At 44.7% G+C, this 23,706-nt stretch overlaps 1 protein-coding gene across 4 annotated transcripts in view; it reads left to right on the top strand.

The window, feature by feature from the left end:
* Positions 1-797: 797 nt before the first annotated feature.
* LOC115166852 (golgin subfamily B member 1) overlaps positions 798-23,706 on the top strand; it is a 47,695-nt gene continuing 24,786 nt past the window's right edge. For 2 of the 4 annotated variants that reach the window (XM_029720729.1, XM_029720730.1), the window contains exons 1-20: positions 798-947; positions 3,127-3,189; positions 4,072-4,236; positions 5,309-5,452; positions 5,624-5,737; positions 8,767-8,937; positions 9,828-10,016; positions 10,881-11,003; positions 11,367-11,480; positions 12,263-12,560; positions 12,753-12,868; positions 13,185-13,302; positions 13,938-14,029; positions 16,570-16,721; positions 19,669-19,828; positions 20,231-20,366; positions 21,137-21,270; positions 22,858-22,967; positions 23,312-23,480; positions 23,566-23,670. In XM_029720729.1, the coding sequence (XP_029576589.1) occupies positions 3,145-3,189; positions 4,072-4,236; positions 5,309-5,452; positions 5,624-5,737; positions 8,767-8,937; positions 9,828-10,016; positions 10,881-11,003; positions 11,367-11,480; positions 12,263-12,560; positions 12,753-12,868; positions 13,185-13,302; positions 13,938-14,029; positions 16,570-16,721; positions 19,669-19,828; positions 20,231-20,366; positions 21,137-21,270; positions 22,858-22,967; positions 23,312-23,480; positions 23,566-23,670 (2,655 nt within the window). In that variant the 5' untranslated portion in view covers positions 798-947; positions 3,127-3,144. The remainder of the gene's footprint in view (positions 948-3,126; positions 3,190-4,071; positions 4,237-5,308; positions 5,453-5,623; positions 5,738-8,766; positions 8,938-9,827; positions 10,017-10,880; positions 11,004-11,366; positions 11,481-12,262; positions 12,561-12,752; positions 12,869-13,184; positions 13,303-13,937; positions 14,030-16,569; positions 16,722-19,668; positions 19,829-20,230; positions 20,367-21,136; positions 21,271-22,857; positions 22,968-23,311; positions 23,481-23,565; positions 23,671-23,706) is intronic. The other 2 variants (XM_029720732.1, XM_029720731.1) reach the window with 2 other exon arrangements.

Genomic DNA, 23,706 nt, shown 5'->3' with positions numbered 1-23,706 from the left:
TTAAAGAAGAAAAAAATGCAGTCTCAATGTAGGATGATTGTAGACTCCGTCAATTTGGAAGTAAATTCTTGAAAATCATAACATTTTAATTTGTTAAAATTACTGAAGATCTACAGACTTCAGGGTTGATTTATTTCCTCCAATTTGAATTGTCAGATTTTACATGGCATAAAAAAACATGAAAAGTTGTACCCTAGAAACCTAGATAGGCTCCCGAGTGGCGCAGCGGTCTGAGGTACTGCATTTCAGTGCTAGAGGCGTCACAACAGACAGCCTGGTTCGAATCCAGGCTGTATCACAGCCGGCCGTGATTGGGATCCCTTAGGGAGGCGCACAATTGGCTCAGCGTCGTCCGGGTTTGGCCGTTGTAGGCCGTCATTGTAAATAAGAATTTGTTCTTAACTGACTGGCCTAATTAAACACAAAATAAAAAACACCTGGGATGGGCAACTGGCGGCACCCATGCGACCCCCTTTAGAAGGCCCTTGGATCAACACCCCCCCCCCCCAAAAAAAAACAGAATACAGCTTTGTAGTGAATTTCAAACAAAATAAAACAAATAACAGAACAGTCTCAACAGCCAACAGTCTCCCCCATCATCAAAGTTGCCCATCCCTGGGCTACAATAATGACTCGCTGTATGTATGAAGGGATACACATACTGTACTTATAAAGATGATTTACCTCGTCCTCCCTGACACATACCTTATTCGTGGGCACGCGGACTTCGGGCAAGCGCACGCAGCATCGCAGTAGGAGCGTCGTTGCCTGCCTTCACAGCGCGTGCGTGCCTTCGCTGTTTTTATTCACCTGACGAACATGGCCGCTGATGATTGAAGGATACCTCGGATCTCTTGTGATTTCTTAACTTGAGCAATAAACATGCGCTTTTTGACGATTTCATTATAGAATATGTGAATGAACATCTTTATGAAGCGATAAATTGGGTAAGCGTTTGGGTTTTGCTATCTGACCAGTGCAAGCAGCTGTTAATGCTAGCTAACGTTAGTGTTAGCAAAATTGTCAGCTGCCGACTGGCTTATAAGGCTCCTAGCTGACATTCATTATATTATAATACTCATTAAGTAGCCTTTAGTTACATAGTGGAGGCAACGTTATAGAACAGGTTTTGCATGCTGATACATTTGGCATGCCAAATCGAGCTGGCTAAGGTAGCTAGCTAAAATGTAAATGGTCATGTTACAGTAACCTTAGTTAGCTAGATACTTGGGGGGGCAACGTTAGTTAGCTCCTATGTCACAGGCTGAGTCGCGCTGGATAAGATCGTCTGCTAAAAGACATATAAATGTAGTTAGCAAGTGTAAACACAATGAATAGAACATTCACCCCCATTCCAGCTAGTTTACAATGGTTTGCGGACATGTACAAACACGTGAACGGTGAACCGGCTTTCTTTCAAAGCCATTATTAAACCATTACTAACGTTACCATGCTACTAAGGATGCAAAACCAGCAGCAAAAAAAGATGACTATATATACAATGGCGCAGTCAGCGAGTAGCTAATAATGTCGATAACGTTCAGCGGTGCCTGCGGCTGATAATGTAATAAACCTCGTAGGGCCAACCCTGCATTTTTTGCTGTAGATTATTAACGCTCTGTTACGGGCCAGTGAAACCGAGGAATGAGATTTGGGCAGCTGGGCACAGAGGGAACGGCAGGACTTGCTGTGGTACAGTATGCATGAGTGAACTGGTTTGGCCTGATTTTCTCCTGGCTGTATGTCATGTGACATGTGCGTCAAACAGCTAAGTGCTTTTGGCTGCCAGCATCTCAGGGCATTCCGTTAAATGACTGGCTTCCAGCCCTTGTTGTGCAATATAACAACTCACCTTAACTGTCTAGATTGCAGAATCATAAACAACACACTGCTCATTGTCATTAGTAGCAGCCAGAATTGAGTGATTCCTCACTCCTCTCCACTAACATGACCTCAAATCAAATTGTATTAGTCACATGTGCCGAATACAACAGTGAAATATTATTATATAATAGACCTTACAGTGAAATATTTACTTACGAGCCCCTAATCAACAATGCAGTTAAAAAAATATATGAATAAGAACAAGAAATAAAAGTAACAAGTAATTAAAAGAACAATAGCGAGACTATATACCGGGGGTACCGGTACAGTCAATGTGCAGGGGCACCGGTTACAGACCTGGGCCTGTATTGACAACGAGTCTCAGAGTGCTGATCTTGGATCAGTTTAGTCTTTTCAGTCATAATGAGTAAGGTTATATGGACAGGGGGGGTCCTTGATCAGCACTCCTACTCTGAAATGCTTGATCCCTGGCATGTAACAAGCTGTTCATGGAATAGGCTAGTCTGTGGGAACCAATGTAGCCTCACTGGTGCATTCGAAGGTGCAGTAGCTCAACAAATGGGTGTATTCATTAGTCGGATCCTGTTGAAAAAAGTCTGTTGCAAGAGGGGGTGAATACCGTAGGCCTATGTCTTATCTTAGTCTTGCGTTATGTCAGTTAGGCTATGGATAGACATCATTTCACAAACACAGGCTATTTGACACCCTAGTGTAGTTGTGCAAATTAAAAAGCAAACGGATTTGCTGTCACAAGAACAAAACAAGTAAAAACAATTTTTTTGAGTTTGCTTTAAAACATGTCAAAATCTACTATATGTAAGCTTGCATGCTTGTTTTCACTCATATATTCCACACTACTCACAATACCTTGGCTAGTATTGGGTCCTAGAGCCTGAGGAACCTCTTGGGGGACATTCCAACATTTCTGTGGACCGGGATATGTTTGGTGTTCCCAAATTAATTATGTGGCACAGGCCTTGAAAAAGCCCCAGGATCTGAAACTGACATTGGTATGTTGTTGTTGAAAACAGCCCTCAAGACAGCTCAGTGACTCAACTTCTGATGCAAGACCTTCAGAGCTTCACTGAAGCTTGAATTTGATAGGCCGCTTAAGTTTTAGCCTAGCCGCAGCAGTGCTTCCAGCTCAGATGAGGTTTAGCCATTGTTATCCTGAATTCCATTGAATGTCCTGTGTTAGTTGTCAAGGTTATGTGTAGGGTAGCCTATTTGTTAAATGCTTTGGTTGTGGATTAAATGTCCCTGTTGTTTATTTGACCCCAGGAAGTAGCACTCTAAACCATGCTGAAGTGGTTTTCCAATGAAGATGGTGCTCCTGGCCAGGGAGTAAGTATCAAACCAACATGTCTGTTTGTGAAGGAATGCACCTGTATGTCTGTGTGTGCACGCATGTGTGTGCAATGTCGTGTGTGTTCTTTCAAATCCATCAGCCCGTAACCCCATAGATGGGGGGGGGGGGGGGGGGGGATTAGGGAGAGTGCTGAGCACACAGCTTTTGACTGTGAGGATCAGAACTTGTACTTCCTGTAGTGAAGCCACAACTACCCCACCTCCGCCCCAATTCACGACAATCAACCCCTAACAACAACCCCACAGACTTTTCCTTTCAGTCCCTAGCCTAGCCCATTCTCCTTGTTCTTATCCCTTAGCTGTTTGTATAATACGTTTATTGGAGTGGGGCTATGTTATTAGCTGAAACCTATCCAGTCCTCACACATCTAGAATCCTTCCAAACATTATCATAGTGACGACATGGAGCTGTCCCCCTGTGTATACCCGATCTCTTTCTCATCCATACTGTGCCCTCCTCTGTCCCAGCGAAGGCTGGCTTTCTGTTTTCACTAACATATTGTCTCTCTCTCTCCTTGTCTGTCTCTCGTGTCTCTCTCCTCGTCGCTCTCTCTCCTCGTCGCTCTCTCTCCTCGTCGCTCTCTCTCCTCGTCGCTCTCTCTCCTCTTCTCTCTCTCTCCTCTTCTCTCCTCATCTCTCTCTCTGCTTGTCTCTCCTCGTCGCTCTCTCTCTCCTCGTCTCTCCTCACCTCTCTCTCTGTCTCTCTCTCTCTCCTTGTCTCTCTCTCCTTCTCTCTCTCTCTCTCCTTGTCTCTCTTTCTCCTCGTCTCTCTCTCTCCTCGTCTGTCTATCTCCCCCTCCTGGCTCTGTACCATATCTCCCTCCCCCATCCTACCCTTGGTCCCCGGTCTCTCTCCAGGGGCTCGGCTCCCCCCAGGGTGGTGCTGGTGCTGGAGAAGGAGGCCAGGCAGCCCTGGTGGAGTTGGCGGAGCGGCTGGCCCAGACAGAGCAGCTGGTGTCCCAGCTGAAGGAGCTGATCCGGGAGAAGGATGGCTCGCTGCGCACCAAGGACGAGCAGCTCAAGGTACGTCCTGGGTGCTCCAGTTTGATGATGCCCCTAGACACTCCCGAATGCCTAACCCTAACCATTAGGAGGTGAACATGTTTAAACTGACCGTGGATCAGTTCTTACCAACTGCAACATTGTGGCAGTTCAAGGCCCTCCTAAAGCCACAGGGATTGGTGACGGACAAAGCAGAGGCATTTATCAGAAAGTGCAATGCAAACACGGCCACGGCAGAGTGAGGCCCATATGCTGTCAGTTTGTTTTTAATTCAAGCCAATAGAATCACTCATCCTGTTTCAATGGCAGGGAGTGGTTTAGTTACTTCTATCTATTCATTTACAAGTCAAAGTCCACTTGTGCTGCACAGAGTGCTGACATCATTTCTGCATCCCAAATGTCACCCTATTCCCGATATAGTTCACTACCGGGTACTGGTCAAAAGATGTGCACTATATAGGGATTAGATGGGCCCTGGTCAAAAGTAGTGCACTATATAGGGATTAGATGGGCCCTGGTCAAAAGTAGTGCACTACATAGGGAATAGAGTGAAATTTGGGATACAGCCCATGTCTACAAGAGGGCTGCTGAGGAATATACAACCAATTTATTTTGTCCAATAGAAACACTGGTCTACTGATACTACAGCCATAGATGGCAGACCATAGCTTATCACTGTCTACCTGAGAGGCTCCATAGATAGACTATATAGTAAAACAGGATTAGAGTCCACAGGGAATAGTATAGGCTATTATCGCTAACTCACAGTCCAACCAAGGTACATGAATGAAGAAACAGACTGGCTAATATGTGAGAGGTATTCAGGCAGTCTGAGATCACAGCACAGTGCATCACATAAAAAAAAACACAACTCATAAACGCAGTGTCCATATGGCCTTTTTAAGGCATAGTTAGCCCAAATTAGCTTTTTACAGTTATGCTTATTAAGACTTGATGCCGTAGACATGACAACTCCAAAGAGTAGGATACCCCTCCAAATCGGAGCAAGAAATGCAGTGAATGTGTGACACCCTTAGTTTTAACTAAAGGTACCATGTCTCTCTCTCTCTCCCACCCCTTCTTTTCTACACAGGCAGAGAAGGAGGCGTGCGAGGCCAAGCTGTCCAAGATGCGTCTCCAGAACAAAGCCAAGGTCACCTCCCTCAGCGCCCAGCTGGAGGAGCTGAAGAAAGGAGGTGGAGCTGGGGGCCAGGGGACTCCCACCCACAGTAAGAAGGTAACACGCTCACGCACATATATGCACATATATTTGCACGTGCGTACACATGCAGACGGACAGACAGACACAACCATCCACCCACACAAGTTCAGCGAGCAATAGCAACAGGAAAGCACAGTAACCCTTCTGACCTTTGACCCTGTTTTTCCCTGCATGTGACCCCTGTAGGGAGCTGCAGAGGGAAGCGAGCAGGCCAGCCGTGGGAAGATCCTCCTCCTTAGGAAGAAGGTGGAGGAGCTAGAGCATCAGCTGTCACAGAGAGATGAGGAACTGGAAGTCAAGGTACTACCTACATCCTTTTTAGATTTGAATTTTGAAGCAGCAAAATGTGAAGGAAGTTCAAAGGGGTGTAAACTTTCTTTAGGCATTGTACATGCATTCATACTAGCTTTACAATACCTTATAAAACTTGGTTTGGTTTAGGGAATGTACACATTCACAGTTTAAAGCTTAGTTGCTATATACAGTGCATTTGGAAAGTATTCAGACCCCTAGACCTTTTCCACATTTTGTTATGTTACAACCTTATTCTGACATTTTTGCACATTTATACAACATAAAAACTAAAATATCGCAATTAGATAAGTATTCAGACCCTTTACTCAGTACTTTGTTGAAGCACCTTTGGCAGCGATTAAAGTCTTCTTGGGTATGACGTTACAAGCTTGGCACACCTGTTTTTGGGGAGTTTCTCCCATTCTTCTCTGCAGATCCTCTCAAGCTCTGTCAGGTTGGATGGGGAGTGTCGCTGCACAGCTATTTCCAGGTCTCTCCAGAGATGTTCGATTGGGTTCAAGTCCGGGCTCTGGCTGGCCCACTCAAGGACATTGAGACTTGTCCCGAAGCCACTCCTGCGTTGCCTTGGCTGTGTGCTTAGGGTCATTGTTCTGTTGGAGGTGAACCTTCGCTGCAGTCTGAGGTCCTGAGCGCTCTGGAGCAGGTTTTCATCAAGGATCTCTCTGTACTTTTCTCCGATCAGCTTTCCCTCGATGCTGACTAGTCTCCCAGTCCCTGCCGCTGAAAAACATCCTCACAGTATGATTCTGTCACCACCATGCTTCACCAGCCAAATAGTTCAATCTTGGTTTCATCAGACCAGAGAATCTTTTTTAGTCCTTTAGATGCCTTTTGGCAAAATCCTAGCTGGCTCTCATGTGCCTTTTACTGAAGTGGCTTCTGTCTGGCCACTCTACCATTCAGGCCTGATTGGTGGAGTGCTGCAGAGATGATTGTCCTTCTGGAAGGTTCTCCCATCTCCACAGAGGAACTCTGGAGCTCTGTCAGCGTGACCATCGGGTTCTTGGTCACCTCCCTGACCAAGTCCCTTCTCCCCCGATTGCTCAGTTTGGCCGGACGGCCAGTTCTAGGAAGAGTCTTGGTGGTTCCAAACTTCTTCCATTTTTAAGAATGATGGAGGCCACTGTGTTCTTAGGGACATTCAATGTTGCAGAAATGTTTTGGTACCCTTCCCCAGATCTGTGCCTCTACACAATTCTGTTTCGGAGCTCTACAGACAATTCCTTCGACCTCATGGCTTGGTTTTTGCTCTGACATGCACTGTCAACTGTGGGACCTTATATAGACAGGTGTGTGCCTTTCTAAATCATGCCCAATCAATTGAATTTACCCCAGGTGGACTCCAATCAAGTTGTAGAAACATCTCAAGGATGACCAATGGAAACAGGATGCACCTGAGCTTAATTTCGAGTCTCATAGCAAAGGGTCTGAATACTTATGTAAATAAGGTATTTCAGTTTTTTAGAATAATACGTAACAACATTTGGAAAAAAGGAAGGGGTCTGAATACTTTCCAAATGCAGTGTACATAACTACAGTACACAAATAAATGAATACTGTGTTACTAAGCTAAGGCCATAACAATGTTGTTAGTGTTCCAGTGGACTTTAGTGTGTCACTAAAACATTCCACAGTAAAAATGCTTTAATACTGTGTATGTGTAGTATAGAACATGGCTTTCGTCAATCCAGTGTGATTGTGAACTAACCTTTTCAAACAACCCTTTATTTTTTGCCTACATACCGGTAGTAACAAGAGAATGTCACCACTCCAAATAGAAACATTGTTCCTGAGCAGAAAGCCCAGGTCCATGTTTCCTTAGCCAGCGGACAGAATAGGGAAGCCAATATCCTCCTGCAAGGATGTGAGGAATGAGTTGGCGTAGTGTTATTATCTCCTGCAAGGTGCCCTCAGGCCACAGCTAATATGGGTCCTGTTCATTAGGCACCAAGTGCAAGAAAACGAACTGAAACGGAGAAGTACTGCCTGGACTTGTTTTCTGTTGCAAACTGTTTTGCTACGTCATGCCCTAATGAATGTGTCCGAAGTGTTTGCCTCATCCTCTTATCTACAAAGTAATTTCTCCTACTAGGCCTATTCAGACTGTCTCACAGTGCTCAGCTCTCATTTCCTTAACTATGGGAATGTTCATATCCCATGGCTATGTTTTAATACAGTGTGGCCTTGTCAGTGAGATATGAGGGGTTGTGTCCTAGAGTTTAGAAAAATGTATTTTAGTGTCACTCCACAATGATACAAAATATAGATTTTTCAAACCACATTGTGGACCACTCAGTTTTGAGACACTAAAAACAATCCTAGTCAAACATGGTAGAGGCATCATCTATAGTGCATTACATCATCTATACACATGTATGCATAAACAGAACGACGTATAGTAGACAAAAGGACAGTTGGTCCCTTATAAAGACATGTCTCCTTTGGAGGATAAGGTGGCATGCTTTATTAATAGTATTACCTGATAACATTAGCTGATAATATTACCTGATAACAACTAGACCTAGGTCGATCCGTCCCAGGTCGATCCGTCCCAGGTCGATCCGTCCCAGGTCGATCCGTCCCAGGTCGATCCGTCCCAGGTCGATCCGTCCCAGGTCGATCTTGTAGCCAAGGCCTACTCTGTTAAATAGAGAATAGGTCTTTAGTCATGTTTGTGGTTCAGGTTGCTTTGTCCATCAAGTGTGTTTGTATAGTGTGTCTGTCTTTTCATACTTAGTTGTATCTGATCCAGTATCTTCAAGGTGTTTGGAAAATTCTCAAAATTGTGTGTGAATGAGTATATTTTTTTGTGTTTGAGTGTTGTTGTGTCTACTGTGTGTGTGTGTGTGTGTGTTTTGTGTGTGAATGAGTATATATTTTTTGTGTTTGAGTGTTGTTGTGTGTGTGAATGAGAATATATTTTTTGTGTTTGAGTGTTGTTGTGTCTACTGTGTGTGTGTGTGGGTGTGCACCGATGTGCATCTGACCCATGCCCACGTCTTTCCCTCTACCAGTCACGAGAGCTGGAGGACCAGAGGCAGCGTGGGGCGGACATGGACGCCATGCTGGTGGAGCAAAACAGGAAGCTGTCAGAGAAGGAGGCCTACATAGTCCACCTGCAGATGGGCATGGCCACCGGAGAGCAGACGGCCACGCCTACAGCCCAACCCGACACGGAGCACAGGGTAAATACAAATTCCAGAAGCTTTATTGTCCTTGAGATATACATCACATGGACAAATTGGCACGACCGAACAATGATGCTTCTGCTATTGGGACACTACGGATTTCAGAGAGAAGTTGGGGGTACCAGTAACAGTATCACCAGCCCTGGTCCTGGAGATACACAGGGTGTGCAGCTTTTTGTTCCAGACCAGCACAGTCATATTATCCATGATCTCATGCACACAGTCTAATACGAGGTTTCCCACCACACAGTCTAATACGAGCTTTCCCACCACACAATCTAATACGAGGTTTCCCACCACACAATCTAATATGAGGTTTCCCACCACACAATCTAATACGAGGTTTCCCACCACACAATCTAATACGAGGTTTCCCACCACACAATCTAATACGAGGTTTCCCACCACACAATCTAATACGAGGTTTCCCACCACACAATCTAATACGAGGTTTCCCACCACACAATCTAATACGAGGTTTCCCACCACTCAGTCTAATATGAGGTTTCCCACCACACAATCTAATACGAGGTTTCCCACCACACAATCTAATACGAGATTTCCCACCACACAATCTAATACGAGGTTTCCCACCACACAATCTAATACGAGGTTTCCCATTCCCACCACACAATCTAATACGAGGTTTCCCACCACTCAGTCTAATATGAGGTTTCCCACCACACAATCTAATACGAGGTTTCCCACCACACAGTCTAAGACGAGGTTTCCCACCACACAGTCTAAGACGAGGTTTCCCACCACACAGTCTAATACGAGGTTTCCCACCACACAGTCTAATACGAGGTTTCCCACCACACAATCTAATACGAGGTTTCTCATTCCCACCACACAATCTAATACAAGGTTTTTGGGTGGTTTTCCAGGCGTTGCCGGAGGAGAGCGGAGCGGGCTCCCTGGCGGAGCTGCAGCTGCTGGTCCTAAGTCTGACCAGGAAGGTGGGCGAGGGTGATGAACGTTACAGCCTGCTGCAGGAGCAGACTGAGAGCCTCAAGGAGCTCCTAGTCACAGAGAAGGCTGCCTTCGAGGACAAGGAGAACATGTACAAGCAAAACGTAGGTTATGGTGAAAAATCACAGATTTCGCAGATTTGATTTTTTTTTTTACGTGATTTATCAGCAAATCTGCTTATGACTTTAGATTTGTTTTATATAAGAGGTATGTACAATTTTTTTTAATCATCACATTATTTAGCGTCACGTTTATTAATGACAGATAAACATATAAAAACAAAAAATCCAGTTACAACTCAGCTCCTCCCCCCGTCCCTGTAAAATCTTTTAAAAAAAGAAGCTTTTTCATGTTTGCTGTGTCATGGCCAATAACATCACTGTTCACCTCATCAGCTGAAGAAATCGCAAGTGCTCTATTTCCCTGTCAGACCAGCCTTGACCAGCCGTGTATTACATTTACATTTACATTTTAGTCATTTAGCAGACGCTCTTATCCAGAGTGACTTACAGTAGTGAATCCATACATTTCATTTTCATTTCATGCCTTTTCTATTTTTATTTTTTATTTTTGTACTGGCCCCCTGTTGGTATCAAACCCACAACCCTGGCATGGCACACACCATGCTGGCGTTGCAAACACCATGCTCTACCAACTGAGCCACAGGGAAGGCGTATTCAAGCTTCCCTGTCAGACCAGCCGTGTATTCAAGCTTCCCTGTCAGACCAGCCGTGTATTCAAGCTTCCCTGTCAGACCAGCCGTGACCAGCCGTGTATTCAAGCTTCCCTGTCAGACCAGCCGTGTATTCAAGCTTCCCTGTCAGACCAGCCGTGACCAGCCATGTATTCAAGCTTCCCTGTCAGACCAGCCGTGACCAGCCATGTATTCAAGCTTCCCTGTCAGACCAGCCGTGACCAGCCGTGTATTCAAGCTTCACAAATGTCTTCTGAATGAACTGTCGTTTCAGATCCAGACGTTTAAAGACATCATTCTGCAGAAAGACAACAAGCTAACGGAGGTCAACCAGATGCATGAACAGGAGCTCTTCAAGTTAGCCGCCAAGTCTGACGCCAGCGCTGATCTGGAACAGGTAAACTAGACTAGAGGATTTACCGCTGTTACTTTTGTTTTACCATTAAAATGACCAGTAAAATCAACGATGAACCCACTTTAAATGGTCCTTATTCCGTGAAGTTACTCTATTCATTCTGAACTCTGTAACACGGCTGCATGCTAGCTGTAGATAGAATAATCTATAGTGTATCTTAAGTCATTGGAAGGAACATTCTGTTTCAAAACAGTTATACATCCAGCAAATTGTACCAAAAGTTCAAATTTCCAGTTACAACATGCAATGTCCTAGTGTGACCACAAGACCAAGTTGTGATGTACAGTATCACTGCTGTGCACCGTGGGTAGTGTAGTTGCTGACATGGCTGTCTGTCCTCCCCAGCTCCTGAAGGCTCTGAAACAGAAACTACATGAGAAGGAGGTGGTGCTGCAGGGTAAAAACCAGGTGATTGACGTCCTCCAGGGGGAGGTGGACTCCAGAGACCAGCAGATCAAGGTGAGAGGTTATTTAAATAGGTCAAACTTTATTTAAGGTGAACTATCCCTTTAAGGGGTCCTCTTTGTGTCTCAGGTAGAGCATGGCGCTTGCATATGAAGAATGTATGCACACATGACTGTACGTCGCTTTGAATAAAAGCTTCTGCTAAATGGCATATATTATGATTTATTATAAGGAACCACATGGGTGTTAACAGCTATACCCATTGGAAGGGTGGGCCAAAACAATATGGGCTACGTTCCAATTTTCTTTCTTTCTCCCAAAGTGTGTGTCCACTTCCAAACCTTCCTGCATTCATTTAACAATGACGAGAACTCTCTCTAGACTACTCTTAAATCAATCCAATGCTTTTAGATCCCTTAAAGGGAGTGTGCAAGTGCACACTACTAGGAAAAGGGTGGAGAATCAAGGATACAGTCTTGGTGATGGCTACTACTATAATGAATAATAATAATAATTTGGTGGGTGCTTATATTTGTCCTATTTCATACATGTACAAGTGTGTATTAATACGCCTGTGTGAATTCTAAATGTCTTTTTTGTGTATCCCATCTCTCCGGACACCCTCGGAGAGTGGCGTGACGGCCAGGGTCTGCCACTATCAACGGTGACCCTGGAGTAATTAACTTCAGATGAGGGAGACCAATCCCCTTATGATGTCATCTCTCTCGCGACAACCCTAGCCTAGAACAGTGATCACCAATTGTCCCTCCTTTCCTCATCCATCCCTCTCTCTCCCCTCCTCCTGCTCTTCCCTCATCCCTCCTTTTCTCTCCCAGGACCTGGTGGAGCGGGCGCGGCGGCTGCAGGTGGAGCGCGAGAGCCTCGGGTCCAAGATGGAGGCTGAGAAGCACGTGATGCGGGCTCAGCTGCGTGACCTCTTGGAGAAGCATCAGGGCGAGCTGCGCCGTGCCACCGAGTGCCACGAGGCCCAGCTGGCCGAGCGGGAGCAGGCACTTCGCGGGCAGCTACAGGAGGAGCTGGGAAGGACCCCTGTCACCGAGCTTCAGACCCAGACGCAAGCAGGGAGCGGCAGGGATTCTCCAGCCACAGCCCAGAGGATGATCGAGCTGGAAGGTAGGTAGTCGGTACAGATGTGGACAGATGCACACACATTCTACAGACCATAGGATGCTTTTTAATGTTGATGGGCTTCCTGGGATGTTAAGCTCTTCTTCAGGTCTTGTGAAGATCTCATGATCTGCTTTTCTCCTGTCACTCTCCTTTCTCTCTCTGTCCCCCCCCCCCCTTCTTTCTCGTCTCTCGCAGCACAAGCCAAGCTGAAATTTGAGGAGGCCAGTAAATCGGAAGCCAAGTTCCTAAAGATGAAAGCCTGGTCAAAGTCTCGTATTCGACAGCTGGAGGACGAGCTGAGGAAAAGCCAGGTAAGAGATTCAGTTATATCTAGCAAACTAACTGTAACATTTTAATTAGGCGGGATGAGTAAATTTATAGCGTGATGATCAATGTTGTAACTTTTCTGTAACAATGGTCTGTGAGAAGAGGGCAATTATTTTAGCAGAGTTTAATTCAGAGCTCCCATCTATTTAGACTTCTGTGATTAGTATGCTCAGAGGGCACGTGTCTTTGGGAGAGGGAAAAGGTTGTCCTGAATGTATGTCGTACACGTTTAGTCTCATTAAAGAACCAGACATGTTGCGCTGAGCTTTCCTTGACCTGTGAGCTTTGACCCTCCTCCAGTCTGGCAGAGTGGTCCCTGACGTGACGTCCCTGCGTAGCCGCATCACAGATCTGGAAGAGGAGCGGGAGGAGACGCTGTGGAAGCTGGAGCAGTACGATGAGATCAAGGCCAAGAACGGTGAGGAGATTCTTCAACTATCATCAATCACCTGACTACACTTATCTGGACCATGGTGTAATGAACTTAACGTGCTAGCTAGTTTTGTAAGTGTTATCTTATTGCGGACTTCTCCTTGGTGTTATCATTTATAACTCTTTAAAAAACTGTGTTAATTGGGTATTTAGCAAACACCCCACCCCCTCTTTTGTCTAGCGTTTTTGGAGAATTTAGCAATGCTAGAAAAAAAAGCATTTCTTTAAATTCAAAGTGAACTATCTCTTTAACAAAAGGGTTTTTTACTGCAGATGTTCTCTAGATGTTCTCTGTACTGAAACTAATCTCTGTGTAGTCTGGTGATGATTTACAAGAGGTTTGAAGACCCATCTAAATGAGCAACGGCTCCCCATGTTTACAAGTGATCTGTTTCCGCCTTGTACATCTGTATGTTATTTTGGTCGCTTGTTCCGTTTGATCTTTGTCAATGTACCTTCAGCGTGTTATTCAGAATCTGTTTACATTGTGTTCTGTCTCTAACATGTCCTCCTGTAGATGTGCTGGAGGTGGTTAACATGTCCTCTGTCCTCCTGTAGATGTGCTGGAGGGGGTTAACATATCCTCTGTCCTCATGTAGATGTTAACATGTCCTCCTGTAGATGTACTGGAGGCCAAGCTGGTGGTGTACGAGGAGCAGCAGAGGAAGATGGCCTCCGACCTGGAGCAGGTCACCAAGAGAGCCGCCTCTCAGGTCAGAGTTCAAACCCCACCAGACGGTACCCCCAACATGCACTGCAACGAGGAAGTACCACCTACATCCCGGCATGCAGTGCGGTAGTGGTGTCTAGTCATGATTCTTGAGAATCAATGTTGGGGAAAACGGTGAGGGGTAGATGGATTCATCTATGGATGCATACCTTGACTGGCACTCAAGGTTTCCGTTAACCAGTAATAGCCGGCTTTTGCCCCCCCCAACTGGTAATTGAAGCGCGCTTTACATTCGCCAATCAAGTGCATAGGTAGGCAGGCTTCAGCATGTCCCACACCACTTTGCAATGAGCTGGAAGCAGTATGCATTTTGAAAACGTACACTTAATTGTTTGAAACCTGAATGTTTTACTTCATATTATGAGGCATGTCTTACCTTGCATCAAAGTAGCCTAGCCAAAAGTATTATATAAAGACTTCCATAGGCTTATGCCATTGAAACCAGCAGCCTGTTTCTCTCATGTTCAAATCAAATTTATTTATATAGCCCTTCGTACATCAGCTGAAATCTCAAAGTGCTGTACAGAAACCCAGCCTAAAACCCCAAACAGCAAGCAATGCATGTGAAAGAAGCACGGTGGCTAGGAAAAACTCCCTAGGAAAAACTCACTAGAAAGGCCAAAAACCTAGGAAGAAACCTAGAGAGGAACCAGGCTATGAGGGGTGGCCAGTCCTCTTCTGGCTGTGCCGGGTGGATATTATAACAGAACATGGTCAAAATGTCAAAATGTTCATAAATGACCAGCATGGTCAAATAATAATAATCATAGTAGTTGTCGAGGGTGCAACAAGCACGTTCGGTGAACAGGTCAGGGTTCCATAGCCGCAGGCAGAACAGTTGAAACTGGAGCAGCAGCATGGCCAGGTGGACTGGGGACAGCAAGGAGTCATCATGCCAGGTAGTCTTGAGGCATGGTCCTAGGGCTCAGGTCCTCCGAGAGAAAGAAAGAAAGAGAGAATTAGAGAGAGCATATTTAAATTCACACAGGACACCGGATAAGACAAGAGAAATACTCCAGATGTAACAGACTGACCCTAGCCCCCCGACACATAAACTACTGCAGCATAAATACTGGAGGCTGAGACAGGAGGGATCAGAAGACACTGTGGCCCCATCCGATGATACCCCCGGACAGGGCCAAACAGGCAGGATATAACCCCACCCACTTTGCCAAAGCACAGCCCCCACACCACTAGAGAGATGTCTATTGTTCTATTGGTTTTCAAATCAACTTTCTTTCATTGACCAGTAGCCAAACTTCAACCCTAGTCATATTAGCAACCCATGCTAGTTGTTGCATTATTAGATCTCCCCTGCTAAATGTTTTATCTCTGTCTCATGAACCTGCTTTCATGTGCGGTCCGCTAATTGCATTATGGAACAAACATTCGTGTGTAGCCTACTGCCTTGTGCGCATTGCTGCACTTATAATGTGAAGAAATAATAGTTTATCAACATTTCAAGCAAAACGTTCTGATCTGTTGCATCAGCCTTATTGCTTTTTAATGCAACTGGTTGTGTGAATGGTTGTATACAACCTACTGGTTGTATGAATGGTTGTATACAACCTACTGGTTGTATGAATGGTTGTATACAACCTACTGGTTGTATGAATGGTTGTATACAACCTACTGGTTGTATGAATGGTTGTATACAACCTACTGGTTGTATGAATGGTTGTATACAACCTACTGGTTGTATGAATGGTTGTGTACAACCTACTGGTTGTATGAATGGTTGTATACAACCTACTGGTTGTATGAATGGTTGTATACAACCTACTGGTTGTATGAATGGTTGTATACAACCTACTGGTTGTATGAATGGTTGTGTACAACCTACTGGTTGTATGAATGGTTGTGTACAACCTACTGGTTGTATGAATTTGGGATCTATCGTCCCACAACTGTACCAGAGTCTGTTTGGAATAGCCTATTTCTTTCTTGCACAGAACGAGAAGCTGAACAATAGAATAGGTCAACTTTTCTACTATGGGGGATAGTAGATTGTCATAGGCTAGTGATGTTGCTGTTGGTTACTCCTTGTTGACTCAGGAACAGTAAATGTGGACAGTTATTCTAACATCTTCAAAGTGCTCATCAGAATTCAGTAAGGAGGATTCACAACGTTGCATCCTCCTGTTGCATGTTCTGTTCAGATGAATTACCATCATCTAAATGGGATTTCTCAGCACCTTGGGTGGATGACGTAATCAGGTTACACACCCATCTGGTAAATGCAAATGCTGCCGGTCAAATGTCCGGCGCCTCATTTTCCCAACGGAAACCCTGCTGGCACTGTACAACAAACACATCTGACACATCCATGCTATTGACAACTTCACTTCTCTGATGGAAAGCCACTTGTCCTCAGATGAAATCAAACACCACATTCTCCCATGTTGAGTAATCTCTGGATGAGACTAAAAGAACGCCCCCTGTGCCTTATCTCTGGACCCAATACTTCCTCCACCCCAAACCAATATCCTGCTTCTCATGTCTTTCTGATCCTATACACACTAGGCCAGCGAGTCAGGTAGCGCCGACGACGCCCAGAGCCAGGTGCTGGACTGGCAGGAGATGGTGTCGGAGGCGGTGACGGCCAGGGACCGTGCCCGCGAGGAGAAGGCCACCATGGCCCTGCGCATGAGCCACATGGAGGAGGAGAGAGAGGGTAAGGGCCCCGCCACCGCTGGGGGGTGATCCACACACACAGGGTGCACTGGCACTACCACGGGGCTGACACACTGTGACACAACACACCACAGACACTAAACCTCACCTCAGACCAAAATGCAAAAGTCGTATCACCCAGCAGCCGCCAACCCGCCTCCCTCGACGACACAGAACACAGCTACCACTCAGCTACCAGTAACCTTTTGTTACATACTGTCAAACAGCATACATATTTTACCCAAGGAAAACAGGGAGGAAGGAAGGTGGGAGGGAATTCTAGAGAAGTTATCTGTTAAAGTTCAATGTCTTCTGTTGTTTGAGAGCCCATCACTGTCCAACTGAGCATGTTTATTTTTTCTTTCATTTTTTCCCTCCAACCCATCCGTCCCCGGCGAGCTTTTCATTTTGGCTCTGCGCCCCCCCCAACCCCTACCCCATGTCCTCCCCCCTCCTCCTCCGCTCCCTGCTCCTGGGATGGGGGCAGCCAACAAGAACCTGTTTCCCATCAGTTTTGTGCATGCAGGCCCATACCCCTCAGCAAAAGCCTGCCCCCACTGTACTGTCCTCAGTTTCCCAGGATCCTTTTCACCTCCTCCGGGGTAAACTGGAGGCAGTACAGTGGAGGCCTGTGTTTTTTATTAGTCCCTCCTCCATGTAGTGTTTCTTTCTTTCAGTATCTCCCTCTCTTTTTAAGTTTCCTTTCCTCCCACTTTCCCCTCCCTCTCTCCTTCCTTCCGTCTCTCCTTCTCCCAACTTTCCCTGCCACCTTCGGACTCCGTTATGACTTCACAATGACGCTGTCCTTGAACTGATTTACAAAACATATTAACACAACAAAATGACAAGGCTTCAATGGTGGTGGGAAGGCTAACGCTAACACTGGAATGAGGACTAACTGAGGGCGGAGCTTATATGGAAAACGTAAATTAACCAATGATCTTTATAAAAAAGAATTAAACGAATTATCTTCTTTATAAAAAAGAAATAAACCAATGATCTTCTTTATAAAAAATAAATAAACCAATGATCTCATTTATAAAGAAGAAATAAACCAATGATCTTGTTTATAAAAAAGAAATAAACCAATGATCTTCTTTATAAAAAAGAAATAAACCAATGATGTCATTTATAAAGAAGAAATAAACCAATGATCTTGTTTATAAAGAAGAAATAAACCAATGATCTCATTTATAAAGAAGAAATAAACCAATGATCTTGTTTATAAAGAAGAAATAAACCAATGATCTTGTTTATAAAGAAGAAATAAACCAATGATCTTGTTTATAAAGAAGAAATAAACCAATGATTTTGTTTATAAAGAAGAAATAAACCAATGATCTTGTTTATAAAGAAGAAATAAACCAATCAAAAGAGCCTTAGAGGACTCTCCTCTAATAGAATTATGAAATATCCTTATTGTTTAATTTATAGAAGAATGAGGCTATATCTAAACCACTAATAACACTAAAGTGAAAATTCTAGGCTACAGTCGTAATGTCATTGTGAGCATATTTACTTGACAGATGATGTGGACTGGAATTATATATTATACTGACATAATAGCTTGAGGGAGTTTTAGGTGTTCTAACACACACGCGTGCACACTCATACACAGCAAGTGGTGCTGTTTTTCAACGCTTTCGTCCTCTCCAATCATCTATCCATCTTTACTAACGCTTGCTAACCTCATTGCTGTCATTTGCCTGTGTAACGCTGCCACCCTTGCTGCTTTTAGTTGCTGAAGTAGCTAACTGTTGCAATATCTGATTGGTGCATTCCTACTCAAACTTGGTTTCTGGAGCTCATCTTAACATCTAAATAACAACTGGCTGTCAATGAAATATTGTCATGTCCATTCAATGATTGCTCATCATTTAATAAATTATATGGAGTCAATTCCATATCAGTTCAGTCCGTTCAAGGAGATTCCTTGGAATTCAAGAATCTAAAGTGTCCTCATTGAAAATAAATGATACTTTTTTTTATTCGCTTGGCTACATTGACCACTTTGCACTACCACATCTGCAATCCTTACCCAGTGAAACCCTTCTCTCTGTCACCCAATGAAACCCTTCTCTCTGTCACTCTTTGCTTTTAGCTAGTCCTCCCCCACCCCTCCCCCATCTACCTGATATCACAAAACAGATGGGAATGAGTTTTGTGCAAATTGGTGGCCCTGATTGATCAATTTGACATAAATGTGATTGCTGCCCCCTCCCCTTCCCCTTGATGGTCCAATCACTGACTAGTGACCACTGATAATTAAAAATGTAGTGACCACTGATCACGGTCCAATCACAATGTGGGCAGCTTTCAGTCGGAATGGCTGTGACCTCCCTGCTTTCCAGTATGCCAAATCACCATTGAAAATGTTGTTGCAGTACAGTCTCCTTGAGCCGTAAAGACAACCACTGCCCCGGCCCGCCCCCCTTCCATCCTCCTCGTGTTTGGTTGCAGCCTGTCTCCCTCCCTATTAGCTGTGCATGGCTTTGACCAGAAACTCTGCTTTTAGGAAAGTCTACAGAGCCACACAATCATCACACACACACACACACACACACACGTATGTAATGAACACACGCTCACAGGAGTCTGGAGTGCTCTAGCTCTCTTTCTCTCTCTGGAGTGAGTCTGCACGTTTCCTTGTGTGCAATGCTGCTGTTGTGTGTTCATCCATTGGGTGAGCGTGCTCTTTTGCAGTCTTTCCCTCTTGTCTTTCACCCTCTCTCACTCTTCTCTCCCTATCCATTCTCTGTCTCACTCCCTCCTTTACCTGTATCATCTGTCTTTCTTAAACCATCCTCTATCTCTCCATCTCGCTCTCTCCATCTCGCTCTCTCCATCTCGCTCTCTCCATCTCGCTCTCTCCATCTCCTGTAATGGGGTTCAACTCTGTAACCCCAAAACACCCCCCTCATCGCTCCCTCCCCTTCCCTGTGGCACAAAACTGATTGAGGATGACTGGTTCTTTCCCGGCTGCTCCGATCCAGCGCTGGCCAGCCGGCAGCAGGAGTTGGAGGAGGAGCTGGTGCAGGCCCGGGGTCTCACAGGGCCACATAGGAGCGGCAAGAAAATGGGAGGCACCGCCCACCAACACAGCCTGCAGGTACGGAGTAAAAGGGAGAGGGGGAGAATGAATGATGGACGGGAGGTGGCAAGATGGGTGAGTGATTTGGTAGAGGGGGGGGTGAGTTCAGAGCTGGGAAGGAATAAGGCAGCAATAATAATAAATTGGTGTGTGCTAATATTTGTCCTATTTCAAGTACAAGTGTATTAATACACGTGTGAATTTTTGCATATCCCAACTCTCCCTGAGACACCCTCAGAGTGTGGTCACATGGTCACGGCCAGCAAGGATGCCTGTAGATGATCAGTATAACAAGGGAGATTAAATGTTACTGTAGTTCTGTCTGACGTTAGATTTGTACGCTATCCTCTGTAACATCCCAGACAAAATGTACTTCAGTCACTAGACTAAAATGAGTATTGTCACCCCACCCCCATGCAGGAGGACTTTGAGTTTGATGGCAAGCAGGCGTTCCACCAGGACCCACACAGTGGCGTATCTGAGAGCACCACCCCGATGGAGGAGGAGGGGGAGAACATGGGAGGTTGGTGGCCTGAGTACACTTCCCCCAACACAGGTGTGAGACCCACTAGACAGTTTACGCTAGCATGCACGTTGTCGCTTTTTGTGTATTTGTCACCCACCCACCACCATTTTGGGAGCTTGAGATGTTTTAGTCATTTGGGTTGTTTTGTTGTCATTTTGTCAACGTAGGCCTAACACTCCTCCGCCGTTTTTGGGGTTTTACATGTGGGTGTTTTTTCTCCCCCCAGTCAAACACATTCAACCCCAGAGTTGACTCATCTGTGGGGTTTTGTGTCATCTCATCACAAGTTGAGGTGGTTATTATTTGAACATGTGCATGCTGGTTGAACTGGCTAGTATTTGGCTCGCTACGATGTTGGTCCATGTCGAATGCATTGAACTCTTGTCAGTTCATATGAATTTAGGTGGAGAGTTTCCCCCGTCTGTGGTAAGTGTTTGGCTTTTATGCTGTTTTGCATGCTCTGTCTGTTCTTCTTTTTCCTCTCATCTCTCCTTGTGTTTGACACATTCACTGTGTTGAAAGGTTCATGGTTTTTAATGGGACAAAAATATATAAATAAATGTACAAAAACCAGTGACCTTGCATGGGGCAAGTAGCAGGCCAACTATCATAAACTTTGTAATCCATCACAACAATATGTTTGCATGGAAACGTTTCAGTTGTATTGTATAAAGTGCTGATTCTATGATTACAATTTGCATCCATTTTCGCAAATTATTGTTGATGATGATAGATAACTACCAGATTTCTCAACCACTGAGTTGATTGTCTCTTTCTTGTCTATGCGACTGCCCTTGCAGGTGGCCTGCGGTCGGTAGTGGAGGAGTTGGAGCTGGAGAGGAACCAGCTGCAGGAACAGATCCTAGGACTGGAGGACCGCTGTCAGGACCTTGAGGACCGGCTGCAGCTGCAGGCTCGCATCGAGTCCCTACAGGTAAACTCTCACGTCTCACAGACCTGGTTGGAACCTCATATCTCACACCTTGTAGAGCTATCAGACCTACATGCACCTTGCAGAATGCCACACTGTACCAAGATAGCCTCCATAAAGACACTTAAAGCAGGGGTTCCTAAACCTTTTCACTCAGGCCCCTCTTCCAGCATTGGGGAACATCCCACGCCCCACGTCTGTTTCTATGGGCACAAGCACTGTTCATGACACAAACTGTTCACACATTTTGCAGGTTTTAAGCTTATTTCCTGGAATTCTACACATTTTGTTATGGGTTGTAGAGAAAATGTTGCAGTTGTAATGCAAATTTTCTTGCAATTATATACATCCTGCCATGTCTAATCTATTCATTTAATATTTGAGTGACTCAAACGTTACTACAAAATCTGTGCTAAAAACCTAGCTAAAAAACATTAGCTGACAGTTGCTAGTTGATCTGGACATTTCTGACAAGTTATAAATAGATCTCTAAGGTATACAATGACCGACATGACAAGAGGAATACTGATAATTTACTACCCAATTCGAAATTACCCCTTGTCCATTCTATAATTACAACTTTCAAGAGTAAGTTGAAAGCCGGACTGAGTTCCCTAAAAATAATATCAAATTTTTTTTTGGGGGGGGGGGCCCACAGTTTAGGAACTCCACAATTTAGGAACCACTGACTAAAGGGACCTTTCTTACTCCCCTCTCACACTTCCATACCACTCACCATAGATTACCCGCTTATACCCTCCTATACCTCCTGGTCTGTTAATAAAAAGAAGCACACAACTGATTTTGTTCACGGCTTACTTACCTGTGCCAGTTCCTGAGGTAGTGGAAATCTAACCCAGTATATTGTAACTTTGTCAGCTGCTCCCATTATCAACATGTTGCATCTTATAAGTTCTCCTTTGTGTTTGGGAGTTTGTTTTGCCTTTGCTTTTGGATTGACTTTTTACTGAATTAATTTGTACTATTCAGTTCATTGCATGTTTCCTCCCGAGGACTAGGATTTTGTAACAAACTCCTCTAACACAGGTGACGTTTGATGTAGATGAAGAAAGGCGGCCATTTTGGGTTTCCCAGGTGTGTTTGTGTGCGCTAGAGAGAGCACCTCCGGCGGTGAAGGCTAATCCTTTGGCTTGTTTGTTTTGGAAACCCACTGTTCTGTGTTCACGGCTTGCGAGCAGTCTTCTAATAAGCGAGTGCTATGTTGAGCATATTTTGCCCACAAATTCACTCGGTGTGGAGAACAAACTCACTTGGTTGGTTAATTGTTCAACCATCATATAAGGAGCATACAAAAGTATATGACAATTCTAATCCGGCCAAGTTCAAAGCATTTTTTTATCCTAAGGCAAAATAGATAATAGAAATGATACTAAGTGAAAATGTCCTGAAAGCTGAAATGTGTTCCTTTTATGCTGTGTTTGGACTAAACCTAACACTGTACATAGAAGAAAGGGAGTAGTATTTTGGGTCAATATGTGTGCAGTGGGATGGAGTGAGCTTCCTACTGGCTTTACTCTGAGCTTTTCTCCAAACCATGTTAAACCTTCCCTCTCCTCCCCCTCCCCACAGAACGAGTCAGAGAGACTACAGGGTCAACTGGTCAGCCTTCGGAGCCAGCAGAGCAGGGATGCAGAGAAACACCATCTCCTGGTCACCAGCCTCAACGAGCAGCTCAAAGGGTAAGCCCACACAATTCATCCTCAATCAAAGTGCTAAACCAAAAAAGGTCACGGGTCACACACATAAATAGTAAACCGGTTCATTTCCCAAATTTGTATTTAGTGCCAGTTACTCATTTAAGAGTAAAAGGAATGTAAGGTTTTTGTACTGAATAGTTTAGCTCCATGCATCTAACTGCAGTCATACACAAGTTATAAATAAACAAATACAATAAAGCATGTGTAAAGTTGTGCACTGATGATGATCATGTGTTTGTGCTATTTTGCATTGGAGAATGTAAGATTATCACCATGTTCTCATTTGTAACCTCTAAAACATCTCCTTTCTCTTTGATGCCTTTTAGACTGAGCGACACCCAAGAGTGTCTCGAAACCTCTCTTATAGAGAAGGAGAACACATTAGTCAAGACCTCTGAGAAACTGGAGCTCATCGACAGCCTCCGAGATTCTTTAAAGGAAAAGGAGGCGCAGCACAAAGAGGTCTCCGACAAGCTGCTTCAATCTGAGAACAATGTAAGTACAGTAGCCTGTTTTGGCCATCAATTAATAGTCAAATCTGTTTTATAGTAAGTCATGACACCTTCTTTTCTTCTTTCAGCTCACTGAAGTCTCCACAAAATGCCGTACCTTTGAAAAACAGTGTTCAGAACTGAAGACAGCGGTTGCAGATCTCACACATAAGCTGAGTGTGCTTAAAGAGAAGGTAAGGTTTCGGGATATGACTACCATGGCTTAATTA

Source organism: Salmo trutta, chromosome 29 (assembly GCF_901001165.1).
Source record: "Salmo trutta chromosome 29, fSalTru1.1, whole genome shotgun sequence".
In the NCBI taxonomy this organism is placed as follows: domain Eukaryota; kingdom Metazoa; phylum Chordata; class Actinopteri; order Salmoniformes; family Salmonidae; genus Salmo; species Salmo trutta.
The sequence above is the reverse complement of the archived record's forward strand: the minus strand, read 5'-3'. Positions and strand labels throughout refer to the sequence as shown.